Source organism: Lygodium microphyllum, chromosome 3, assembly GCF_053477565.2.
Source record: "Lygodium microphyllum isolate KBCC chromosome 3, Lygodium_microphyllum_v1.1.10, whole genome shotgun sequence".
NCBI classification, from domain to species: Eukaryota; Viridiplantae; Streptophyta; class Polypodiopsida; order Schizaeales; family Lygodiaceae; genus Lygodium; species Lygodium microphyllum.
The window spans coordinates 36,716,794-36,735,546 of NC_141137.1; the positions used below are offsets into that span (position 1 = coordinate 36,716,794).

At 38.6% G+C, this 18,753-nt stretch overlaps 1 protein-coding gene and 1 long non-coding RNA gene across 2 annotated transcripts; both read left to right on the forward strand.

The window, feature by feature from the left end:
* The first annotated feature begins 64 nt into the window (after positions 1-64).
* On the forward strand, positions 65-2,927 carry LOC148038235 (pentatricopeptide repeat-containing protein At2g33680-like). Its single transcript, XM_087675231.1, has 3 exons — positions 65-1,566; positions 1,616-2,354; positions 2,469-2,927. The coding sequence occupies exons 1-3, from the start codon at positions 65-67 to the stop codon at positions 2,925-2,927; spliced, it is 2,700 nt and encodes an 899-aa protein (XP_087531357.1).
* Positions 2,928-11,528: 8,601 nt separating this feature from the next.
* LOC148038236 (uncharacterized) lies at positions 11,529-16,516 on the forward strand. Its single transcript, XR_015690448.1, has 3 exons — positions 11,529-11,643; positions 12,028-12,154; positions 16,405-16,516. It is a non-coding gene; the product is annotated as an uncharacterized LOC148038236 (long non-coding RNA).
* Positions 16,517-18,753: the final 2,237 nt, after the last annotated feature.

An 18,753-nucleotide genomic window follows, 5' to 3' on the forward strand; every position in this document is an offset into this window, starting at 1 on the left:
CACATGTTAGCTGGCTTGAGCTTCGACAGGTTTCCTGTGCCATGGCAATGAATCGTCCCGGCTTATGAATAAGAATGGTTCCTACACTTCAGTCGATGCGTGCTGCCGCCTTCTGCAGGCCTGTGCCAAATCAAAAGACCTCTACAAAGGTAGGCGAATCTATTGGTCGATCTGTACAAACGATGTCGCGCTCTCTGATTCTCTGGCAAGCCGCCTCATCCGAATGTTTGCCGCATGCGGAAGATTACCTGAGGCTAGTGAGGTCTTCACCAAAGCCCCCAAAGCGAACACATTTGTCTGGCATGCTGTTATCTCTGCCCACACTAACTCGGACCACAACCACGAGGCCGTCAAGCTCTATTCTCAAATGCAGCAGTTCAATGTCGTGCCGGACGACTATCTCTTTGTCGCTGCCCTCAAAGCATGTGCCAAGGCAAGGCTCCTTACTTCTGGTAAACTCATCCACACTGACATTGTTAATAACTGTCTCGAGTCTGACATCTATGTCAGGAGTACCCTTATTGACATGTACGCTAAGTGTGGGAATCTTGAGGATGCCCACACCTTGTTCAATAACCATCAGATTCGCGACATAGTGACATGGAATGCCATGATTGCTGGATATGCAAATGTGGGGTATCTCCATGAGGTTCTAGTTCTTTTGGGCACAATGCAAAAGGAGGATTTGAAGGCTGATAATGTCACCCTCTTTAGCATTCTCAAGGCATGTTCTAGGACATCAGCCTCAGATACGAGAAGACAACTAAATGCTTACATTCTTGAAGCTGCATTAGAGTCAGATCTTTCCCTGAACAACAGTCTCATTGATATGTATACAAAATGTGGAGAACTCAAGGACACTGAATATTTGTTTGGAAAGTTGCCAGTGAGAAGTGTTGTAACATGGAATGCAGTTATCGCAGGTTATGTTCAGCAAGGGCTTTCTGTAGAGTGCATTCAACTTTTTCAACGGATGCACCAAGAAGGAAGAACACCAGACAAAGTGACATGCATTTGCACTTTGAAAGATGTTGCCAGTTTAGCAGCTCTAGATGTTGGTAGGCTGATTCATGCCTACATTATTGAAACTATTCTTGAGTCTGATGTTGTAATTGCAAACTCTCTATTAGACATGTACACAAAGTCTAAGTCTCTCAAAGATGCGGGCAGTTTATTTGGCCGGTTGCTGAGGCGGGATGCAGTGACATGGACTGTAATGATTGCTGCATATGCTCAACATGGGTATAGCCAAGAGGCACTTCAGCTTTTCCAAGACATGAAACAGGAGGGAATGGGTTTAGACAACATTACTGTTGCTGGTGTACTCAAGGCATGTTGTCTATATCAGGGCAGAATGATGCATGTTGGCATCCTTTGCAGCCACTGCAGGTTTGATCTTCTTATTGGGAATGCCCTTATTGACATGCTTGCTAAGTGTGAGAGTCTCATTGAAGCAAGAAGAGCATTTGATCAATATGGATATGTGCAATATGGATTCAATGGCCAGGAGGCTTTGACACTTTTTGAGCAGATGCAGCAGTCTAGAGTGACACCTAATGCTGTTACGTGTGCTAGCATCTTAAAGGCTTGCTGTCTCTCAGGTGCTCTGCATCAGGGCAAGCTTATTCACACGTGTTGTTGAGAGTGGCTTGCATACTGACCAAGTGATTGGAAGTGCCCTTATAAATCTTTATGCTGAATGTGGAAGCTTGGAGGATGCTCATGGAGTGTTTGAAACATTGTTCAAGCATGATGTTGTCACATGCAGTGCAAGGATTGCAGGATATTCGTTTCATAAGAATTACATTTTAGCGCTGCGGTACTTTAAGCAGATGAGACAAGAAGGCTTGAACCCAGACAGTGTTGTCCTTGTCTCCCTACTTTCTGTGTGTAGCCATTTGGGTTTGATTGAGGAAGCTTATCAGTGCTTCTGTTCAATGGAAAATGAGTTTGGGTTCAGGCCAAACCTTGAGCATTATAATTGCATGATTGACCTTCTTGGTTGTTCAGGTCGCTTGCATGAAGCTGAAAAACTGCTTCAAAGCATGAGATTCCAGGAGAATATGGTAGGCTGGAGATCTTTGCTAGGTAGCTGCAAAATATATGGTGATGTAGAAGTAGGAAGACGCTGCTTTGATGCTATCAGCTTACGAGATGCAAGAAATGCTTCTGCTATAGTTTTGATGTCAAATATTTATGCTGATGCTGGCATGTGGAAAGAAGTGGACAAATTAAAACAGCTTCGTAAACAGACACAAGCCTGGAGGAAGCCAGGACATGCCTTCATTGAGATTGATATTTGTAACTTGTTACCTCATTTTTATTTAATATTTCAAGGGGTGATTGTTGTGAATGTTGGAGCCTAAGTGTGTGAACGAGTCTTAATGTTGGATCTGCCATGACATTACCTACAGCTCTGTGCACCCAAAATGCTCCTGCTGCCATGACACACTGTTCTGCTGCTACAGATCATGATGCTGTTCTCGACATCCAAAACACAGCTTCTACTGTTGTGGCAACTACCTGCGGTCCATGCTACTACTCCAGCCTGCCATGCAGTATCTGACTACCTAAATGCACCTGTCTGCTGGCCAAATTGCTCGCTACTGCCCATGCTACAGGTTCAGCCTGCAACATGCAGCATCTCACTACCTAGACACAAATGTCTGCTGGACCAAAGACAGCTGCTGCTACCAGCCAAACGAAGAATTCCCTTCATCATCAGCATTGAAACACAGCAGCTGCTACCAGCCAAAACTGAGAATTCATTCATCATCAGTATTATTGCCTCATCAGTCCAGCCAAACTCTTTAAAGGGGGCCAAGAGGGCACCACATTTTATCACCTCATTGACCTTCAGTACTGTCGTCATCTTCATCACCATACCATCAGTGACTGCCTACCTAGGGCAACCTCCACTGCCTTGATAACTGTTGTTGCTGCTGCAACTCTTGTAGCTCACTCTACATCAGATCTTGTTGAGAAGAAGACAAGATGATTCTCAAGACAATGCTCCATCATGACAATCATCCCGATGCCTGATCACTTCCTGATCACAAATTCAACCTCACAAGAAACAAAATGCCTTGCCACTTTTAAACTCTTGGACACAGTAAAAAAGTCATAACTTATAAATGAATCAGCCAACTCGTGTTTTGTCAAATTTAATGCTCTTGTAGCTCACTCTACATCAGATCTTGTTGAGAAGAAGACAAAATGATTCTCAAGACAATGCTCCATCCTGACAATCATACCGATGCCTGATCACTTCCTGATCACAAATTCAACGTCACAATAAACAAAATGCCTTGTCAATTTTAAACTCTTGGACACAGTAAAAAAGTCATAACTTATAAATGAATCAGCCAACTCATGTTTTGTCAAATTTAATGTGGTGCCATGCCCTTAAATGTGGTGATTGCTGACCAGGCAAAGATCTATTGCAGTGATCTACTAACCCTTGCAATTTGTTGCCCACTTACTATACACTCAATCAATCCACCTGCCATGCTTCCTGATTATGTCAATTCTTGGTTCCAAATTTGAACCAAAATGGTGCAACCAAAGTGGAACTTGAATCCAAGGATTTACAAATTGTCTTGCAACATCTCAGTGGCTACTAAAATTCAATGTAAAGTGACAGCACCTCCAAGTGTGCCACTTTTGCTGTTGCATGTGCTGCCTCAACATGCATCATGAGTTCTTTGTACAAAGCCTCTATGGTAGTGGAACCCTTGTATCACTACTGTGGAAAAAAGCCACAAATTTGAAATTCTCTAACTCCAATCGCTCTCCGCCTGACTGTTGAGAGTTGGCTTGTTTTTGCCTCTAGGTTCTCTTATCTTTCTCTTTAGTTGTGCGTATAGGACCTAGTAGTGTCTTACAATTGGTATCCTACTGATATACCATTAATTTTGATCAGAATAACAGAGTACACAGAAAAGAACAGAAATGAACATGTAACAGAGTATTATAAATTTCAGAGAATATTTTTAAAAATTGCTAAGCAGATTTGTACAAAGTTGAATCTGAATCTGTAGATTTATATTGTAGATTACTCGTCTTCACCTAGATGCTCATCTTCACTATCACCAAAAACCATTTGGATGTTTCTACGACAATGCTCCTTATACATTACTCGAGCCAAATTGTCCCTGCGTTCAGTACCTCTACCCATATTGTTGGTCTCTACATCATCCGCTTCAATTTGTGCTCGATTGACCACCTCCGCTTCTGACATTGGTAGAACTGCACGAACTTCAAATAAGGTGGATGTTGATGTCCTTGTGGTCCCTACCTCAAGGTTTACTGATTGCCTGAGGGTTGTTTCAGCATCCCTTACCCAATCCATGTCAAAGGTGTCACCATGTAGTATGCAAATATTATGCAACACAAGACATGCAGTGACAATGTCAGGAACATTAAGCAGATCCATGTCTATGCGTTTTAGGAGAATCCGAAACCTTGCCTTCAGCATTCCAAAAGCCCTCTCAACGGCCATCCGTGTACTGGACTGGATGAAATTCCAATAATACTTCATCTTAGACAAGCCTTCCTTGCTTCCTTTAAAAGGAACTAGCATGTATGGTTTTGCTGTGTATGCACAATCACCTACTAAGCAATACTTGCCAAGGTCACCTTTGTTGCATCGGATCCCAAGTGCACTGTTGCCAAAGTTCACAGAGTCATGTATGGACCCGCACCAACCTACATCATAGTCCCAAGCAGTGCAATCAGGTGCAACTGTCAATTGTAACAAAATAGAGTGAAAACCTTTTCTGTTATAGTAGTCTGCTGCATTGTCCTTAGGTGCTATGATGGGGATATGTGTTCCATCAATGGCACCAATCACAAAGGGAATGCCTCTGATAGCTTCAAATTGTTCGGAAAGCTTTTGCATTCGAAACGGTGTTGGCCAACGTATATATGTATCCTTCAATCCTGATGCTACCAATGCTGCACAAAATTGTAGCACTATGTGACATGCTGTACCTTTCCCACATCCATAGAGATCTGCAAGAACTTCGAGCGGAGTTCCACTTGCCAACCTATGCAAAGCTATGCAAATACGGGTTTGAAGTGGTATGGCTTGTCTCATGCGAGTGTTTTGCCTCCCAAACACAGCAGACAACTTGTTACAAAGATAGTGGAATGTATCCCTGCTAACACGAAGGCGTTTCTTGAACATTTGGGCTGTGTATGATCCCATTAAAGTGGCTTGATAAAAATTTTGGGCGCGTGGATAAGCCCAACATCGTCGAGTAAGGTGACCTCGACAATGATTTAGGGTCTTTGCCTTCATCATCTTGGCAACAACTTTTGCCTCATAAAGCCATGCCTTTGCAATATCATCAACTTCCTCCGATATACAATCTAGCATGGCTAGCATCATAACAGATATCACCCAAGCACAATACAAAGCCATCTCTCTACTACATGCCATAGACTCTGCATATACAAAATCTAATCAAAACTTGCTAATCCTAAAAGACAAATTTGAAGATACACATATGCTAATCCTAAAAGACAAATTTGAAACACATTTTAAGTTAGTATACTTTTGAAACCAACATATGCATTTTTGAAGACACATATAGAGTCATTTTACAGTGTTGAGATTGGAACACCAACATGAGATTAAAATTAATCTTCAAACTCCCATTACAACTCAACATTACTACACTAAGTAGGCTTCTTAGCTAGCTCTAGAAATGCCACCATGCTACCATGCATGGCTTGAAATATATCAAGTTTGCGGGATTCTATTGCATCTCGTCGCTCAGATGAATCTTTTAGTTGTGAGATCAGCTCTCGTCCAGTGTTAACCATTCCAGATAGATAGTCATCAACGGCAGGCTTGCGACGTGTGCGATTAGATCCCAATATCTTTTGTGCATTTTCTATAGATGTACTACCTTCAACATTCCCTAGGGATGCTTCTCCCTCTACATTCAAGTTTTCTTGGGTGGAAGAAGCATGGCTGATGCATGTGACATGAGCTCGGCCATGCATGTACTCATCCACTACATCATACCACTTACATGTTATCTTCCTATCATTGCCCGAGATTGTGTTATGTGCTTTATCTTGCTTGTATTGTTGATACACACGGGTCCACTTCTTCCTGCAAGACTCACTGTCCTTATCGAAATCAGAATACATGGAAGCCAACTGTGTGGCAATTTTTCCCCAAAGATCAACACCTTGTTTTTGAGGCTTGTTGAACTGGTCATTCATACTACCACGAGCATGAACTAGCTGCTCAACCCAAAAATCCTTCCAAAAGTTGTTCTTTTTTTCTTCTCCATTCTCCTCATTGTCTATGTCATTGGTCATGGCTTTCTTTCCCTTAGTCTTGCTCTTCTTAGGGAGAGGAAGGGTAAGTGACACATTATTGGGTGCCACTACACGCTTCTTTGTTCCTCGAGAGTTTGGAGGTCGTTGAGGTAATTGCACACTTGCCTCGTGATGGTCCAGATTCTGACCTTGGGTAGAGAAGGGTTGAACCCCTTGCATATTGGTAGCTTGAGGTGTTGTGTAATGCAAGTGTTCAGAATAGGAGCTGTCATTAAGCATAGCACTAAACCCATGTGGAGGCATTCCGAATTGCATACCCATTTGTGGAAGATGCTGCAAATAATACGATGTGTTTGGGAGCAAACCTGAAGGACTTGAGATTTGGCTATCCAAAGAGATTTGTGGCTGTGATTCCATGACAATGTCATCTTGAGAGTCTTGCGTATATTGGCGGAAAGCCATTGCTGCAAGCCTACAAAATAAGACAATCATTTGATTACAGACAGACATTCACAAATATATAGAGAAAAGAATAGCAAAATTGTACCTAACTTTGTTTTTTTATTTTATCCTGCTCCACACACTTTCTACCACATGTGTGAAGGCTACAACAAATGAAAATTGAGTTCTGATGTACACCAATGAATGCTGCAAATTAAATAATGTTTTGCTACAAAATTGAGTTCTAATATCCGTCTACAAACCAAGGCTCGGTACTAAAAACAGTACTTTTACAAATTTCTTTTCTTTTTGAACGTACCCGAGTGATCCCTTTGGCTAAGCAATGATGCCAAGTGACGCGAGATGAGCAGGTGCTTCGACGTAATAGAGGCCTGATAAAAGCTCGCATGATGGCAAAAAACGAAAATTAGGCCAATTTCAACACAAATCCAATGTCTAGACTTGATTTATTGATCCAATGCATAGAGAGACACAGATACACCCAATTTTTTAGTTCAACCATGCCTCTTTGGGAGTGGAGACAGAGAGATGCACCGATTCAGATAGATAATGCACCTAATTGAGAGAGAGAGAAATCAAGCAAATTCTGGTCAAATTGTGCACACATTGAGAGAGAGAGAGAGAGAGAGAGAGAGATGCACCCAACTATTACGGAAAAAAAAAGAGACGAATACGATTTCCATTGGGGAGAGAGGGAGAGATGCACCCGACACCTGGGGAGAGAGGGAGAGATGCACCCGACATCATTGTGCCACAGAGAGAGAGAGTACCTGTAGATTGAAGCTCGAGAGTTTTGCGATCGAAGCAGCACGTATATATAGCGGGGAGAGAGAGAGAGAGAGAGTCAGAGATGCACCCAACTATTACGAAAAGAAAAGAGACAAACACGATTTTCAATGAAGATTACATGCCACTGCGGAGAGAGGGAGAGATTCACCTGACATCTCTGTGCCACAGAGAGAGAGAGAGAGAGAGAGAGAGAGAGAGAGAGAGAGTACCTGTAGATTGAAGCTCGAGAGTTTGATGATGTGATCGAAGAAGCACATATATATAGCGGAGAGAGAGAGAGCTCAAGAACTGCAATGGCAGTCTTGAAGCTTTTGCTTCATAGGCAAGATGGAAGGCGCCAAAGAGAAGACATGGCGCGAAAGAGATATATCCGTGCTGGCCAGGCCGGAAGAGAAGAGCAAACACCTGACCGTGACGTGTCAAAAAGAGCCCCTACTTTTTTTGGGCTTCCACCATGTGTGTGAACGTTCACTTGTCGATGCTGAAATTTGATTGGTCAACTTCGTTTGGGACGCCCCTTTGTCTGCCGAGTCTGAACCCACCCTAATTCCCTTCCAAACCAATCGCTTTCGCATTTTCTTTCTCGTTTTTTTAAAAGGCGCTCCCTTTTCCCTATTTTCAAGAAAAAACACCTCCCTCGCTTCATTTCAAGTTGATCCAAACGCATCTCGATTCTCTCTCTCTTCCTTTTGTCTTTGCCAAGTACAAAAGCATGTTATGTTCCGCTCTCACGGGGCATAACATGTGTTATCTTATCTTATCGATGAAATTTGAATGCTCATGTACCTCCCTCACGAAGCAATACGCTAAATGCTCATGCTCTTTAGGTTTGATATAGCCTATCCCACACATAAAACGATAGACTAAGCTTGTCATTGGCAATGTCAAGTTGCATCCAACTTGCAGCCGGCGAGTGTAGAAACAACTGCTTATCTGTGCTTCAAGAAAGTTATCACAAGCATGAAGCAATAGGTTGAGGTCATTCTTGGCAAAGGGTAAATGTCATGCTTGAATGTGATGTTCTAAGGTGCAATCCACATGTTCCACCAAAAAAAATTTACTTGTCCATTCCTTGAGAAATGCATGAACAAGTAGGTTGAGCTCATTCTCAGCAAAGGGCCAATGTGATGGAAATTCTATGTTCCAAGATGCAACCCGCGAGTTCTAAAAAGCCTATTTATGAAGCACCATCTGATAGCTATACAATACTAGACACTCCACGCCTAGATCCTCTCAACCCTACGCTCCAAGGTTTGAAAGCACATTTTATGTGGCAAGGGGGTTTGTGGCAAGTTGATTTAAGGAACATAATTCGAACTTCTAAAGCTTTGGCAACTTAGACTAATATAATCTTGAATGCATTAAAAATTATATATGGGGGTCTGGCACTCGCTAACATATGGGGAGTGGAAGAAAAACATTAATATGATCGATCTTAAACTTTATCTCCAAATAACCCTTAGGACCATTTTTCAAAGTTTCTCAAAGAAAAACACATTTAATGGTGATTTCTATTCACATTGAGCCTATCATGGCATACATATTATCTTCACACATTGAGCATACTGCATTACATAAATTTGACAACCCATAAACTATACTTTCTTCTTCTTCTTCTTCTTCTTCTTCTTCTTCTTCTTCTTCTTCTTCTTCTCTCTCTCTCTCTCTCTCTCTCTCTCTCTCTCTCTCTCTCTCTCTCTCTCTCTCTCAAATAGTAATTAATAACAAATATGCATAACTATATAAGTATAATATGTTAACTAAAATACAATTGTACATCTTTTATTAATAATTAATTAATAATACCTAATCACTTACATTATTGTACCATTATACATGTTAACAAGTATATCAAAATATTAATAATAATAAAGATATTGCAATTATCATTAATATAAATAATACATGAATAATAATTGGTTAAAATTAAAATAAATTAATCAATATTATAGATTATAGCAATATATTAATGTTTATATATAATGCATAATAAATATATACTTTAACCTACATGAATGATAATTAAACATCATAATAATTAGCTAAAATCAAAATACATTAATCAATATTATAGACTATAGCAATATATAAAAATTTATACATAATGCATAATACTTATAGACATTAGTCTACTTATAATTACTATACATACATATGTTATACATCTTTCATTAACAATTAATTAATATGTTAATAGCTAATTATTATTAATTAATTTATTTATCTATTTATTAATAATTATAAATAATACGTATATTATTGAACTAATTTAATCAATAATAATACATATGATATAATTATATGTAACATAGTAATTTTATTTATTTATTTATTTATTTACATAATATTATATATAATAAATAATAAATATTATATATAATAATATTTAAAATATATATAAATAATAAATAACTATATATTAAGTATAATTTACATAATAATATTTAATAGTTAATGATAGATAGGCAATCAATTACATGAGCATATTGATAATTATAATTAATATTTATATTATTGAATTAGTATATATTTATGTTATATGTATATTAATTATCATTATTTACACACACACACACATAATAAAAGTATTAATTATTCATCAAGTATAATCTACTTAGTAATATTCAATTATCATAAGAGTACAGTATCTTAAGGGATATCAATTATAGGTCGAATATAATTTACATGATGATATTTAATTATAATAATAGTACGATATTTCATGGGGGAGGGGCAAGGAAGGGGAGAGAGAGAAAGAGATGGGGAACTATTGAGGATATGCGGAAAAAAATTTATCTTAGAGAGAGAGAGAGAGAGAGAGAGAGAGAGAGAGAGTCTCCTTAACTTTTTTTTCTTGGGGGGGTAGGAAAAATATATATATATATAGAAACAAAGAAGGTTTTGGGAGGTGATGAAAGGTTGCCATGAGACATCCTCAAGTCCTTCGAAATAATAAGTTTTGTGTGTGTGTGTGTGTGTGTGTGTGTGTGTGTGCGTGCGTGCGTGCGTGCGTGCGTGAGTGCATGTATATATATATGTGTATGTATGTATATATGTATGTGTGTGTTGAATACGTGTGTGTCTAATTATGGGATCTCATAAATGCATGTTCTCTCTCTTGCGCTCATCATTTTTATTTTCTCTTCTTTCTTTTTTTTCCTCTTGTCTCTCATCTTTCTTCATCTCATTTATATGCATGTTGTATATGCATATGTGTGTATGCATTGCATGTCTATGTTTTTGTATGGATGTGTGCGTCTGTATATGTGTGTGCATATATTTGTAATTGTATCCACTCTCTCTCTCTCTCTCTCTCTCTCTCTCTCTCTCTCTCTCTCTCTCTCTCTCTCTCTCTCTCTCTCTCTCTCTCTCTCTCTCTCTCTCTCTCTCTCTCTCATATATGTTTACGATTGTATGAGCATGTATGTATATGTGCATACATGTGTGTATATATACATACATGTGCATATATGTTTGCACGTGTGTGCAACAATCAGAATGAAAAAAATAAAAATATGTATGTGGTTCCACAAAAACAAAAGAATGCATTACCATTTGATTTTCATCACTCTCAAGTTTGCTTGGATTCCGTAAGCTAATTGATGTCTCCTTGATATCCTTGAGCTCCTTTACATATTCTAACTCCTCCCTTCCGAAATTGGAGATTCCAAGTTTCTCTTGAAATTGGTCAAACTCTTTGTCAATAGCCTGTAACTCTCTCTCAACATCTTTAACCTTGCTTAAACATAGGGAAAAAGCATTTGATGCATCTATAAACTTATCATCAGACATTTGAGTATCTAATTTAAGTAAGTCCTCCTTGGACTCATTTTCAGCATCCACTATGCCTTTTGCATCTACAGATGCCTCTCCAATAACTGCCAAGCAATAATCTTCTCCCAAATTGAAAAGAATTTGGAGATCGACAATAATATATACTCCTTGTCTTTAATTGGGAAAGTAGGCAAAGATGAAACGATAAGGCTTGAAGGAGTGTCAGATGGCTCATCAACCTCTATAGTGGTCTCTTCAATCATTATCTCTGCTTTGAATTCAGCAACATCCAGGTCCTTTGCAACTAATGCTTCCATCTAGGTGTGCAGTTGCTCCTCAACATCAACTTCATCTACTATCTCTTTAAGAAGGCAACATCTAGATAATTTTGAGGTTTCTTGTGTGTGTGTGTGTGTGTGTGTGTGTGTGTGTGTGTGTGTGTGTGTGTGTGTGTGTGTGTGTGTGTGTGTGTGTGTGATTTTAGAGCATGTGTACATTCCAGGATATGTTCGACCAATAGAATTATTATCTCATCCCGTGTATTGAATTTAAAAAATTAGCTCTTTTTTTAATAGTTTATGTGCATTTGTGGATGTTTTCAAAATATGTACACATTGCATGCTTGTTCAACCATTAAATATCATATCATTTCATATGTCAAATTAAAAAATAAATTCATCTCTCTCTCTCTCTCTCTCTCTCTAGGAAAAGACGGGAGAATATCAAACTTTTTCTCATTGTGCCACATAGACTTGGAGCTTTTTGGTTCGTTTGACATCCCCAAAGCAAAGCTCCAAATAATATACTGAATAGATTTGCTTCTCCTAAAGAGGTACTTATAGTTACATAAACAAGCTTGAAATGGACAATCTTCTTAGACATTCAATTTCGAACATGTTAATATTTGACTAAGTCACCTTGGGAAATTCCATTTTCATGATGTTAGGATAAGCCTAATAGGTGTATTGTTTGTATGTATCATTTGTCCATGAAAATCTATCAAAAATATATGTGCACTAAGTGTCCACATCTAAATTTGAACTCAAATCTCTAAGTGTATGCTCTAATAGTCCCAAATGTGATGACCTAGAGGTTCACTTAAGCCCACAGGCACGAGATTAGGGATTGAAGTCTTGCTAGGTGCCTCATTTACTAGACACCTATGTTCATATGGTTGATCCTCTTCTTTGGTAGCATCATCAATGAAGAGGGTCCCAATGCAATCAAGCACCACCACTCATTCAACTTGCAATCTATTCTTATCTTCATATAAAAATAATGCTAATGTGGCTCTCGGCTACTGTCTCACCTGATATCTTGCTCTCACTTCGAGCTCCATTGTTTAGTAGGCTTGCAAGCTATCCTAGCTACCCTTTAAGAACAATGCCATTGTGGCTCTTGGCCACTCTATTGGCTAATATTTGGAGGGAAGGCATCCACCTTATAGTCAATCCAATGTTTGTGATCTAGAACACATGAAGCATCCTTATTAAAAACATATTTAAAATTTTAAGGTATTTATGTACTATGTGCAAATGAAGACTATATACTTGAAATCACTTGTTGCTTGTGTTGCAAAATGTGTCTTAATTTAAAATGTGTTTAACATATTTCAAATTTTCTCTTAGTTACATTATGCATCATTTATAATTATTTTATTTAAGCACTCTTGTGGCATGCTTTCAAGGCATCAAAAAGTAGTACAATACCAATCCAAAAGTTTTCATAATATGTCTTCTACCCTTTAACCTTGACAATTTGCATGAGCCAGGTTTTAATGACTTTATAAGTTGGATAGGTAGGTCAATCAAATTAACACACTAGCTTTGGGAAATTTTGGTGGTCAAGATGTAGGTCAATCAAATTAACACACTAGCTTTGGGAAATTCTGGTGGTCAAGATGCCAATTAGCTAAATGATTCACATATTCCACAAATTTTCCCTTCTATTACATGGCACATGCTACTCTGATAATGGAAGCCAAATGATTCACAATGCTCTCATCTTGACTACTCTAATCAACTCTAGAAACAATATGTTAAGCACACAATTTTTAGAATTTCACATGCATTGATAATGCTTTTGCCCTAGTTCACTTGGTAGCTTGGCTGCCTTTTGCAGACCTAATGATCCTAAATCGATGTTAGCAACAATTACATGGACTTTAGTAATTCAACATTTTGGTTGTCTCAAACAGTCAAGCCATCCTTCGAATTGTGGGGTCATCTTTTTGGATCTCTAATCCCAACCTCTCCATCAATTCCAAGCAAAGGATCCTGTATCCACAATGGCATGGTCCACCAATATACCATCAATATAAACTAGCACCCTTGGGCAATGTTTTTCAGTATGCTCAAACCAATCATCACCAACATGAGCTATACCCAATGGTTTGACAATATATCCAATGTGAAATATCTTCTTAAACTCCCTATGCACTCTTGGGGATAGTTTAATTAGTTGTGCAGGAGGTTAACATTAGGCTTAACCTCACAAAAAGAACTTGTTGGATCAAATTCCTAAAAGTTAGTAGCAATAGCTCTCACCAAACCATTCACTCTCTTGGTCACTTCATAGGCCAAGGTGCCTCTTTCTTGGCCTTCACTTTCTTCTTCATCAGCTTCTTATTTAGGTCTGCTTTGCCATCAACAACAACCTTCAAAGGACCACCTTATATGTCACGGGGGGCTAAGGATTTGTTTGCCCTTATCATCTTCTTTAGGGATTGTCTCAATAGATTTTGCATTATCTTTATCTCACTCTTTGGCCTTTTTACCTCTTGTGATTGCTCGTAAATCAGAAGTATTAGTGGCATTAACACACACACTGCTTCAATAAAGCTTACACCACTACCACTAGGTGGTTCTTCCACAATCGGCTTTCCTCTCTACAAAACTTGCTTTGGTCCCTCATCTTGTTGAAGATTGTTTTCTTGTCCTTGGTGATTAATAGGACCTCGCTATCTACTTCCTTGCTAAAGGAAACTAATCTTGCTCCAATAAGTGTTGGCTAAGTGGTCGGACTTCCCGCATATGTCTCATTTAACATTGGGACAACTTTGAGGGAAGTGTTGACTAACACACCACTTACAACTAAATCTTGATGGACCCGCATCATCTGGCTTCCTAGTGCCCATCACATTTTGTTGATGCTTTAGGAAATTGATATCCACAGCAATCTACCAATATTGTTCAATAATTATGTTGATGTAATGTTTCATCATGTCCTTAACTTTCTTAACAATATTTGATGCAAAGAATTTGTAACCAATGGCATCAAGGGCCACCCCCACACTAGGTTTCATGATCTATAAAGGGGTTAGTGGCTACACAAACCCTTGGTTTATGTTAGGATCTTGCATGCTGCTCATAGACGTCATCGATCCTGGTTGGGCCCTACATGTGCAGGTAATTCAAGCAACCCTTGATTTAAAGTCCTTTGACTTTGACCTATGATATTATTGGGTGGTGCAAGTATTGAGTTGTATCTTGTTAGTACTGCATTTGGCACCATCCCAATCATTGAGAGGGCTTGTCCTCTTTACTGTATAGGTAGCCCAAATTCTTAACTCAATTCCCTCTACTACTATTATAGCCACATCTAGATCACTTAGTGTAGTGTGACTCAAGTGCTATTGGATCGTGAAATCCAACCCTCTTAAGAAGAATTACAATTGAGTGGCAAGGGGTAATTGGATGGTATTACCCAAACAATGAAAGACTTCACATAGCTTTTGGGTGTATACTTTCACACTCATTGAATTCCTATCGAGTCTCAATCAGGACATGTAGCCAATATTGGATCCCCTTTTTGGGGGGAGAACTCTCTACGAAGAAATGTAGAGTAGAATGCTTGCATAGTGGCAATCGAATTTTCCACAAATCGGTAGTAGTACTGGGCTGCATTACCCTTCAAAGTTATGTTGAAGAACATCAATGATGTGATCCCTCGTCAACTTGATAGTTAAACATAAGTTTTTGGAAGTCTTTGGCGTGTAACTTTGCATCTTCGTTTGAACTTCTGCTAAAGATAGGTAGTGGGTACCCTAAAGTGGGTAGAGCCAGTGTACCTGCTAGAATTTGAATCGCTTGAGGGGGGATTAAGGGCGGTGGCTATGTCATTCCTATAAATGTGGGTGTTAAGCGAGCAATGATCGAAGACAAGCCTCTCTCACAACCTTATAACGAGATGTTAAGGAGTGCTGGTTATGACTTTGTTGACTGATGTTACACAATGATAATTTTCAACGTTTAATAAACACAACACAACCAGCACACAAACTCAAACAACCAAATATGCCTCTTGTAGGTCAAAAATCTTCAACAGTATACTCTGGATAGGGCATCAAACACAAACTTCAAAAAAACAATTGCTAATAATCCTCATACCTTGCCAAAGGTTGTTACAACACATTGAAAACCTTGTGTCCATGAACTCTTCAAATTACATTCCAAGTCTTCACTTATTTGCAAGTGACCCTCCACTTACTTCTCACAAGAAACAAATTTGCATTCAAGGGATGGCAAGGGCCCCTCTCAGCCTTCACACTCTCTCCTTATATAGGATTTCTTTGCACTACATTGAGTTGGGCTTTTGAAAAGCCTTAGGGCTTTTCAATCATTTTGTTCTTCCAATAAAGCTTAAAAGGTCTTAAACATTCTAGAGAAGTCGAAAGCCTTAAGGGATTAAAGCATAAATCTTATTTCTAAGCTTTACAAAAAGCTTAAAACGCTTCTCCTCATTTTCTCATTCATTTCGTTATCATTGTCGATCATCACCCTTAATCAGTGTTTTGATCGTGCACCTCACACATTCATTTTTGTAATAAGCCGCCATCTCTCCTCTTGACCTCGGCAATGATTTTAAAGCCATGGTATCAAAGAGGACTTAAATAGAGGCAATCCTTTATCGGTCACAAATAACTGTTTCGTTGCCTATCAAGAATGTAATTATTTCATCAAAAGTGTGATCAGAGGAGAAAACTTCTGCATCACTGTCATCCTTGCAAACTCTCTTTATTCCAAAGCAATATTATGATCAACCTGATGTTCTAACCAGTTGAAGCAACTGTTGGAATGGCAGCCTTATCCTCACTATGTATGGCCGTTTTCAAGATCAAGCGGGTCGATGCTTTCAAGATCTTGCTCCAAAAACTTTGTATCCATCTACCTCATTTTGTATGCTTGAGCTGTCATACAATGCCTCCAAATCATTTTCAGATCTATGCTTCCATGAAGAGCTACTATTCATTTTCCTAAATGCCTCTCAATGTAGTCTTTTGATGCATCTACATAATCATTACCTTGCAAGTTTTCTAGATCGTCTAGTTAATTTGCATCAATTTTTTCCAACTTCTTTGGACTAGATAATAGTGAACAACAAAGTTTGTCATCGAAGATAACTTTTTTTCATAACTCTAGAATTTTGTGACTCAAAACCCTTCTGGACATTAAGCTAACAGTCCCTCTAGCACCGCGAATAGAATCATAACTCCGTCTTGATCACTGTGATTGGTAAGTTAATATCATGGGAATGCAATCAAAGTTCCATGAAAAAATAATGCTCCTAAACCAAGTATTTGAACAATTCTAGTCCATGAAAATTGCAAATTTGATGATGCCCATAATTGATCCATACACATGACATCTATTGGTTCAATATCAAATGTAAGCTGGACATCCACCAAATCTTGCCACATTAACTAAATAATGATACTTCATCAAGGAGCCACATGACTTTACTTTGGAAAATATGCCCTTCCTTTAACCTTCAAGCCTTTAGGACATTTTGTTTTCTTCGAACATACATGCTTTGACACAATACAATGTCTTAGCAAGAATATGTTGTTGAAGAATAAACTTCGTGCTCAATCATACATGACTTGAAGAAGTGAAAAGTTAAATCCATGCAATGCAAATAAACAAACAATGCTTTACAAGAATAAAATGGATGAATTGGAAAAAATAGTGCCTAGCCTATCTACATGTGCCCATGCATCATGCAAAATGCAAACATAGTTCCTTGATTAAATTAAGTTCTTAACCTCACCTCTCAACACTCAAGAAAATATTGTATACTGCTCCACCCACCCAAAGTCTCACAATCTCTCATCAAAAAATATATGGTTCTCATGATGTTGATAAAAAAACAACCCATCTCACAACTGGCAACATCCTTCATGACCCTCAAACTCACCTAATTACCTTTCCCACTCAACTAGAAATTCCTATCAGAGTGATGAATATCCCAACTCTTGTGTGCGCAAAAACAGTGCGTCCACAATGAAAAGTGCTCTCTCAAGTGTGTGTGCATCTAGAATTTACTACATATAGCTGCATAAGGCATCATGCCATGCTAGTGTTCAACGATGGTGCAAGCATGCATAAACCCAACCCTTGGCATGAAAGTATTTGATAAAATTAGGAGACAACCCCTGAGTGTAGTGTATCAAACAAGTGCAACGTGAAGTGCTCATGAACCCAAATTCCCCATGATGTGCAAGAGTCTCGGCAAGAAATCATACATGTTTCAAATTGTTTAGCAACTACCTACAGACTTCAACTCCAATTTGTCTAGAAAAACTCCAAACTTGACCAATGCTATCAAGTTTTCACACTAAAAAATCCAAAAAAAAAGGTGAAAACAATTCCTAAGCTAAACAAACATAAAAATTCAACTACAAAACTACAAATCAAATAACCACACAACATCTAAACTAGTAAAAAACTTCCTACCTAAAGTTGTTCTAGGGGTTTTTTAGTTTTTGCAAAAATGCTTGATAGTGGGGAATAAGCCTTGTAACAACTATAGGGCTGCTTGTAGTAGTACTAGGTAGCGGCATTAACCCTCCACTATGGCTAGTCCTCAAAAGGATAGATCACCCAACTTTAGGTGTTAAGAGTAAGTTGCCACTTTTGTATGAGCTAGGACTACCCTTACTATAAGGGGTTGTAAGGCCCCTAACTTTAAAGGATACCTGACTAATACGATCCAAGGAGTATGTGCAAAAAGTTTCTACATATTTTTGTAACCGTTCTTCACATTGCTCTCATTCAATTTGAGAGATCTCTAGCCTGCAGTCATGTTCTTGCCTTAATAGCTATTTCTCCACTTTCGAGCGGAGATTCATACACTCAAGTACTAAGTCTTAGGCCCTTATGGAAATCCTAAAGACTTTTGACAAATGCACCACCTATCAAAACCTAAAACAAGCCCAACACTAGCTTTCACAGCTCTAATCGAGCTCTTAAACACGCTAAATGACCCCACATGGCCTAGCATAGGAGTGTCTAGGTACTATAAATGATTCTTCTAATAAGTACTACATTTGTAGATGCAATTTGGGTTGTAGCCTAACTAATTGTCCCTCCTAACTCTAAGCAAGGGAGTTTCCCACAAGTAGGTGACTATCTCACCTCAAATCACATACAT

Excerpts from the sequence above, each read along its gene's own strand:
- LOC148038235 (XM_087675231.1), top strand. The coding sequence starts at position 65 with ATGAATAAGAATGGTTCCTACACTTCAGTCGATGCGTGCTGCCGCCTT. Across the intron at positions 1,567-1,615 it reads GTGACACCTAATGCTGTTAC|GGCAAGCTTATTCACACGTG; the intron begins GTGTGCTAGCAT and ends GCTCTGCATCAG. Across the intron at positions 2,355-2,468 it reads AAGGGGTGATTGTTGTGAAT|ATCATGATGCTGTTCTCGAC; the intron begins GTTGGAGCCTAA and ends CTGCTGCTACAG.